The following is an 8,588-nucleotide window of genomic DNA, read 5'->3' as shown; positions in this document are numbered from 1 at the left end:
GACGGGATGGGATTGATGAGGGCTTTAATGACTGTCTGACAATCTTTTTCTGGAATACCAACGAGACGAAGGAGATTTTACCCCTTAATAACAGCCGGGGGGAGGGCGGTGCATATTGACTCACGGACAATTTTGCCAAAGATTGTTTTAGAAACTGCTTTTTTCCTACATTTATCTAATGCGCATCCATTCCCTTTTGGGTTAAGCCCTAAGGAGTTCACTCAAGGTTCGTGTCGGTCTCCGGTAAAATGAACTCAATTCAGCTGCTCAGGTGAGTCAGGAGACGAAATGTACCCGAGAGATGAGATGATTTTTTTTGGTCAAGCTAATTTTTTTACGCAGTAAAATGTGTTATTTTCTTTACAGGAGTTTTTTCTGCACGGTGATCTGTCTCTACTGTGTCGCTACTCTGCCGGTCTCAGGTCAGTCTATCACACAAACAACACACTTCTCACGTGTTCGGGTTTGCTAATAAATTTAATTTGTTTGTTTCATATAAATCTGTTAAAAGTACACCCCCTCCAAAAAAAGTATCACAGTGCGCTTTAGTAAAAGCCGACAATCAGTGCTTTTTTTTTTTTAAATTATTCTTTATTTAACTTGAAATTTATTTATTTCAGTTTCTAAAATACAGTAATATGATTTCATACGTTTACACAAAGGAAAAGCGGCATTGAGGACGACACAGAAATAAAACAGAAATTGAAAGATTACATGCTGATGTTTGTTAGATGTCCTGCAAGACAATGTGTCCAGCCCCCAAACTGTGCCAACACACAAAAGCACAATGATTTCCACATGAATTCCACATCACGTCTGCTCTTTCCCCCAGGCTGTAAAGGTGAGAAGTGCATTGAAAGCCAGTCATCTTCACCCTCTCCTTTGGCAGAGAAACCCCAGCAGCCTTCCCAGAATTTCCTGAGTCAGTTTACCCAGGTGAGCTCATCAAATAGTGGGGAGCGTAATTACCGCGATGCCAGTGCTGTCCTGCCCTTCATCGGCCTCACAAGCAGTAAGTTCACACTTAGGTAATATATGCTCGGATTGAGACGATGAACCCAGAAACTCAGACAATAATGTCTCACTGTACCCAAAATTATTTTCTTCCTTTTCCCTTTCCTTCCTCCCCCCCCCAAAATTCTATTCTTTCTGTAACTGAGCCATAGTAGCTTCTTATTTTGGATGTTTCAGGTTGGGGTGAGTTTTTACATTATTGCCAGATATTTGTTCTCACTGACGTGTTTGTCTACTGATGTGAAACAGAGGCTGGCAGGAATGTGTTGCCAGATGGAGAGTCTGGTTTCTATCACAGATACAGAGAGACAAAGGCTTACTCTGAGGTGTGAGGGCCTGACCGGGCCTTCAGCCTGTGTTTGAAAGTGTAAAAAAAAATTACTCTGTAAGGTTTTTTTTTTTTTTAATTGGTGCTTACAGTAATATAATCCCACAGCACTAAACGATTCAGTGCAGGGTACAGTGTAGAGTTCCGTGTGACCAGACAGTTTCGGGTGTTTTTGGTTTCTGTTCTAATGTCTATTCTTTTAGGTGCTGAGCAGAGTCGCAGTTGCTGCAAGAATGGTGGAACTTGCATCCTGGGAAGTTTTTGTGCCTGCCCTCCATTTTTCATTGGAAGGAGTTGTGAATATGATCAGCGCATAAGGTAAATGACAACAAATTACAATGATGCACACAACTGTCATTTACCTCAAATGACTGAATCAGAGCAACTCACTATTAGCTTAATTTTGGGCATTTCTTTATTATCAAAAATGAGTAATGTCCATTTCCAAAGTTGCATTTCTAACAGGAACTAAAAGGGGAAAAATGCAGGCTCAGAAACTAAGCTCACATCACCCAAAGCATGATGAGAACATGATTATCCCCTCAACATGTGTTTTTGCCCATAAACATGATTAAAGAGTGCAACTATTATATTATTAAAGCTTCTATGGAAAAAAAAATGTAGTTGTGTTTCCTGGAAATTGTGAATGAAAACTATGAAGTGTTGCTTGTTTCCACATTGTGTAAAAATTTGAATCACTTAGTTGAAGCAGAAACATTGGACAGGAGTGGGGAAACTCACAGTAATCAGTACTCTATGTTGTAGGTTTGAAATTTGAGCCTTCTCCATCTCTGCAGGAGCTGTGGTCTGATTACTCATGGCGAATGGGTTCAGAAAGGATGTGCCTACTGTCGCTGTGGTTATGGCATCCTACACTGCTTCCCAAACGTTTTCCATAAAGACTGTGGTAAGATGAATTTTGCAGACACATGTGGCCTGATCCATGACAATCTCTGATTAGGGCCAATTTGTTTATATTTGTAAAACAAAAATATCCACCCAGATTTATGTCAGGGTCCTACTATATGTGAATGAAATCCCGAAGGACCACCACTCCTTCAATTCAGAATGCAACCATTAAGTCCTCTATCACTCAGTACTATATTTAAGTACTAAGTAGATGTACTCTTATTGTCCTCTCTGGCCATTACATTCTGTTTTTTTTCCCCCATGCATTATGTCAAATGTTTTCAGCGAAACCAAAGTGTCTGAGGAACTGGAAAAGTTAGGATTACATAATACAAAATGTGCCACAACAACAAAAATAAGGTTCATGCGTGCTTTTATGAAATTGATAAATAATCCATTGGAGAATGTTTTTAATAATGAAGCCGTTCTTCATTGTATTCCTTCTTTTTCTTTGCAGATGACTCTGAGGATGTGCATTGGTATCACTCATCGGCTGTCAGGTCAGAAAAAAAATGTTTCCTGTATCTAACACTGCTGCTTCTGCTGATCCTCTTTCTCTGATGGTTAAAAAAAGAAAAAAGGACAGAGTTTACATTTCTCAAGCTGGATTGTTTGATAGTCAGGAGTTGGACATTCAACAGAAAAACCAAGCTGTGCATACCTGGATCGTGTTTGACGGGATGCTTTTGAGGACTGGAGGTTTAATGGCTTTTACTGAATCCTGGAAAATGTTAATATTGTTTCGATGATATTTGCACAAAAATTGCCATGGAAAACTGTTCAGCTGGTGCATTTCAATTAAGGAAGCTTTTCCCAGTATATTTCCAGAAAAAAATATACAGGAAATATGGTGTTGATTGTAACAAAAACTGCACCAGAAATAGATGCAATTTATGCTCAATTGCTTCTGAAATCTTTAGTTTTTTTTACCAGTGAACATGGCAGTGAAAGTGTGTAATTGTTTCTCAAAACATTTACTGCCAGTGGATAATTGTCTTTGTGTCTATGATATCTTAAAAAACACAGTGTGCCTGAAGGAAGTTGTAAATAAGATTTTTATGGAACATGTATTTTTAGAATCTGCAACTGTATATGAGTTGTTTGGGTTTTTTTTTTGTGAAAGAAGATGCACATTTTACAGTTTTTCACTTTGCATGTTCTATCTGTTTGCACATGCTGAGCTAATATCACATTTTGCCTTTTAAATATAACCATTGGTGCATCATGTGTTTTATTAAAGATCTATTCTTTTATGTTTGCCTCTGGGAAAAAAAGCATTTTGATTTTAAAACTGACTGCCTCTCTCCATTATCTATAGGCATCTTCAGGGGTAGCTGTTATCTCTGTCTCTTATCGCGAAAGTTTCTTGATGGGGTTTGAGTTGATTATCAGCTGCTCTTTTGTCTTAAACAAACAATTGGATGTTGCTCTGGTATGCCAACGGAAACCACTGAGTTTTGCTGTGAGTCGCCAAAATAAAAACACCAACTGACTGAATAAATTCAAATTGTTTTGTCCTGTACCAGTTTCACCAAAATGAGTAACAGCTCATGTTGAAGCAACAAGAGATCAATTTCAATTTGGACTTTACTCTTACTCTTACCATAGAGACTTGGCCCCTCTGCCTCCAAAGTCCCAGTAAAAGAGGGATTTATTTTATTGTATTTTATTTTAAGTGTTTACTTGGAAATGCCTCTGGCCAAAAGATATTAACTTGTATATGCCTGAAATGCAATAAATTAAAAGTCACAGGGCTTCTCTGAAATATAAAATATTAAAATATTAAATTGCAATGAAAATGTCAAATAGTATAATAAGCTGTCAAATAAATGCTGTTTAGTAAATATTGTCACATGAAATGTAACATTCAGTACTTAAGTATGGTACATCTACTTGGTTGACATGAGTGAACCTGCCCCCACCACAGTCTGTTAGTTTGCATCTCAGTTCAACAAAGCAACAACAATTGAGGAGTGAATGAGAGAAAAGGATGGGGAAATGCTTGTCAGTGCTTTTTTTTCAAGCCACAAAGAGTCTTTTCTTAGTTTAGTACCACTGTGATCAAGCTATAATCTCTCCTTTGTTGTCAATATCCATATCTTAACACCATGTACAATTCTGGTATTCGGATTGGAGAGACGAATTCCTTACACAAAACTTGAAACACTTCCTGCTGTTCTGTCTCCGAACTAATGAAGATTTAAACCTGTTGGCTATGGGTCATCAGAGCTGCTGCTTGTCAATCTCCTGAAGAGGGATTAGGGATTGGAGGAGATTTAAGGAGCTGCAGGTGGACATAGAGGAACTTTAGAAGCCTACAAAGAGAATGAGCAGCAAGAGATTGCAGCATTAATTAAAATGTGAATGACATATGGAATGCAATAGATATTACTACATTTCCTCATACTGTCATCACAATCGTCAATGAAAATAAGAAAATATTTTCTACATTTTTCAAATATGGAAACAAAAAAATGTTCCAGTGTCAGACTGTCCATGATATCCAACAACGTCTCAATGCAGTACCTTTGAGTTACCATATCAATTTAATTAATTTGTTATCCATACCACTAGTCCCTTTTTGGGTAATGTGGAGGCTGTGGTCAATCCCAGCTAAAACTGTATATTGCCTGTCCATTTTACATGTAACTGCATGTTTCTGGTCTGTATGAGGAAGCCAAAGTACCTGAGAGTACCAGGGGCAAACATACTGGACAAGGTTTACTCAAACATCAAGCTGTGTTTTAGGGCCAAGCCACTACCATACCTGGGCCAGTCAGACCACCTGTCCCTGCTTTTAATCCCAGTATTATGCCCCCTTCAGGAAAGGTGCTCTTGCCACTTCCAGAATGTTTAAAATCTGGCCCGATGGTGAATCTCAATAGCCGCACCACCACTAACCTGGGACAGTACATTCCTGCTGTTCTGGATTACATCAGGTACTGCACAGGCAATGTCACTGTGGACAAGCGCATGGCTCAAGCTGCTGTCCCCTTCCTGAAGACCTCCACAACTGTCCCAATCCTGAAGAAGAAGAACATCAGCAACCTTAATGACTACTGTCCAGTAGCACTTACACCTATCACCATGACATGTTTTGAGGTGCTGGTCAGGACACACATCATCTCAAATCTTCTGATAGGACTAGACCCTCACCAGTTCACCTACAGAGCCACCATTCTGCTCTGCCCCACCTGGAGTGGCAGGGGAATTACATGCAGCTGCTCTTTGTGGACTTCAGAGGGGTATTCCAGAATGCGGGTGAAAACTCTGAGGATATTAACCCTGAGATGAGGGAGACTCAGAGTTATCGGTTCCAGAAAGAGGGGTATCTGAAACTCAGAGTCAATCACCATGGTAAGACTCTGGGAACATAACCTGCTCACTGGCACGTTTTCTTTAAGAAACCCAGAGTTTCTACCTGTCTCCTCCCACAGAAAGACAGCTGTTGGACATGAATTTATCTCAATAACATTCTCCGGTCATACATCACCAACCTCACACACTGTGGACGTGCGCTCATGTCAGAGCTAATTTAAATTTTAAGTTTCTTTTTTCTTTTTTCAAATGGTAATTTTCTTTACATCACTGATGCAGAGCACTTTGGAAAGGCAACTGTGTGTATAGCTATGAGAAAAGTAAATCTTGCACTGAAACGGCTGTTCCCAATGATGGGAAGAGGAATTAAACAGGATTGCAGGTGACTGATTTAGAAATCATATATTCTATTATTTTAAATTATATATATTCTGTTGCTCTCCCTGTGGCAGCAGACAGCGTTTCTTCCTTATCATCACCATCACCATCATCATAATCCTCCTGTGATACAGGAAAAGATTCTGTTTCAGAATACTTTGAACAGCCACCTGAGGCACGATCGGAGTCTGGAATACTTACAGCTGCCAAGTGTTCAATTGTTTCAGTCGGAGGCTGAATGAGGCAGATGACACCATCTACAACTGTTGCAGGGGGGAGGGGTTATTTTTATTTTTTAAAAGACACAAGTTTATACTTACATCTGATGTAGGCACTTGACTCTGGAGGGGTGACCCTGGGATGCCCTCGGCTCCTCAGCCTCTGTCAGAGGTGGTGGTGCCATATCCACTCGTTTTTCAGGCTTCTGCCTTCTTTTTGATGGCTACTCATTGGGCTATTAAATGAGATGACGTTAAAACATTTTGTTAGGAGTTTCATTTAATATTTCCTTTGTTGAATAGCTTAAGTCAATTTAAAGTGCGGCACAATCATAGCCCAACAAAATATCCCTTGCCTTTTTGTGTCCAAGTGCGTTTCTCCCCTGATGGACTGCACCTAAATGAAAATCTGATTTTATTTCCATTTATATTTATAACTGAAATGCTTTTAATTTCAAGTTTCAAGTTTTCATGAGTTTTCTTTACTGTTTTATTGTCCTTTTTGTTGTCATCTTCAGTTATTTGTTTTGCTGTTTTTGGGTTTTCTGTTTTATTTTGGGGTTTTACTTTGCTTTTGTTGGTTGATGTAATGAAGATGAAATATATGATATAAAACAGCAAAAAATTCATGTGTGGTAAATACTTTGAGTTAAGTGAATGTGAATCTCCTGGTGCTAATATTGTAAGACTAAATTATCTCTTTTTACTATTTAAATGGTTTCTGTTCTGGTGGCTAACCTTCTAGCTAGCCTTCACAATAGCTTGGGAACATTATTTAATATATATTGTGTTTGCTTTCAGATGTGGTAGAGTCGTATGTTTTATAAGAGTCACAGTAAGGTCTTTTCGGCCTGTTTATCACTCTGTAAAAGATAGACGTAGTTCAGAAATAATAGCATTAGCATTAGCCTGTAGCTAAATGTGTCTTTGCTGGCTATTGCCGCATTACTGCGTGTGCAGCTTTGAATGAACCAACAGTATTTTAGGTTAAAAGGCTGCAACACGAGTTTAATAACAATATATTGACCATGGCTACTGGTGCTGATGTTAGGGATATTCTGGAGTTGACCAGATGAGATAATGATGGTCCCGTCAGCAAGAAAGACCTCATCAACTCTGACAATAATTTGTAAAATACAGATAACTACCTGCCAAATATTATCTCTTTAGGTTTTGTCCCCCATGAGGTGTATTGAGGGTCCTGAGAACTCGACACATTGCAACATTGACAACATATGTGCAGAACATTAAGAAAACACAAAGTATATCTAGGGACACTTAAGGGTGACTCATAAAGACATGGTGACTCATGAGGCACGGCATCATTGAAATTGAGTCTGCCTCAGTTGTGTTGGAGAATAACTAAAATCTAAGTCTTTTTTGGTTTATTTTATGATTGCCATTGCATGGTTCAGATAATGGATTGCTGTAAAATCTGCTGTTGAACTAGTAATTAGCCTGGCAATTCAAATAGGATAAACCAATACACACAATTAACTGTGAAACATGCTTTGATAAAATGCTATGGTTACTTTCAGAACTGCCATCAAGTAACATTCAAGGACAAAAATAAATTCTAAATTGTTTAATTTGTGGTTAAAACAAAAACAAAGCAAGTGGATTCAGTTAAACACAATGGATAAGATTTGAAACATATGCTGACTCTCTGTAAAGCAAGAATGGGCAGAATAAGACAGTGTAACAAACAACTGTTTGAGCAATGGAACAAAATGTCAACCTGTCCTTTAAGATTTGCAAATCAAGTGATTTAATGTCTTTAAATTATAATCATTAATGTGAGGAATAGACCACTTTATGCCTAAAATGTTTAGACACAGACTTATTGAACCTAAGGATGGATGGAGATTCTAACCCCATGAGATGGTTTACAGTGGCATGCATCAGAATTGGTCAGTTGACTGTAGCCACCTCTTTACCTCATTGCATTGTAAGAAAGAATGGTGCAATGTATGATTTTTGCACAGATTCCTATATGTTAGTTATAATGCACCTAGAAGCCTATGGAAGACAGAAGAGGTTTAGATATAGAAAAGCCTCACCCTAACCCTAAGGCAGTACTTCTCGGTTACTTTCTGTTACGCCCCCGCAACACACTCTCAGCTTTCACAAAGCGGGATCGTTGTTGGCAATATTCGGCACGTTTCCGCTGAAAAAACTCAAGTGGCTTATCCGCGTGATTGGAGTGTCATGTCTTTAAGTGATGCCTTAATTTATTTGGCTTCAAGCTGTCCGCTGCCATACTTTATAGACACAGTTTCTTCGTCTCCCATCGTAGTCACAGTGAAGCCAAGCGCTTCGTCATATTTCCTCGTCTTAGCTTTCGGGCGATTTTAGTTTGTCTTATTTTCTCCGTCTCTCTCCGCCGTTCTTTGTTAAATATTTCTCCATGGTATTTCTTGAAG

At 38.8% G+C, this 8,588-nt stretch overlaps 1 protein-coding gene across 1 annotated transcript; it reads left to right on the top strand.

Annotated features, from left to right (window-relative positions):
* The first annotated feature begins 248 nt into the window (after window positions 1–248).
* tdgf1 (teratocarcinoma-derived growth factor 1) lies at window positions 249–3,575 on the top strand. The gene is made up of 6 exons (XM_029516390.1): window positions 249–271; window positions 367–422; window positions 833–1,012; window positions 1,546–1,660; window positions 2,140–2,249; window positions 2,709–3,575. The coding sequence occupies exons 1-6, from the start codon at window positions 249–251 to the stop codon at window positions 2,810–2,812; spliced, it is 588 nt and encodes a 195-aa protein (XP_029372250.1). The 3' UTR covers window positions 2,813–3,575.
* The last annotated feature ends 5,013 nt before the right edge of the window (window positions 3,576–8,588 follow it).

The sequence above is a fragment of the Echeneis naucrates genome, chromosome 12 (assembly GCF_900963305.1).
Source record: "Echeneis naucrates chromosome 12, fEcheNa1.1, whole genome shotgun sequence".
NCBI classification, from domain to species: Eukaryota; Metazoa; Chordata; class Actinopteri; order Carangiformes; family Echeneidae; genus Echeneis; species Echeneis naucrates.
Note: the sequence above shows the minus strand (reverse complement) of the source record. Positions and strands in the feature narration are given on the sequence as shown.

Coding starts and splice junctions, on each gene's coding strand:
- tdgf1 (XM_029516390.1), top strand. CDS start 249: ATGAACTCAATTCAGCTGCTCAG. Junction 1,013..1,545: donor CTTCATCGGCCTCACAAGCA/GTAAGTTCACAC, acceptor CTATTCTTTTAG/GTGCTGAGCAGAGTCGCAGT. Junction 1,661..2,139: donor GAATATGATCAGCGCATAAG/GTAAATGACAAC, acceptor CCATCTCTGCAG/GAGCTGTGGTCTGATTACTC.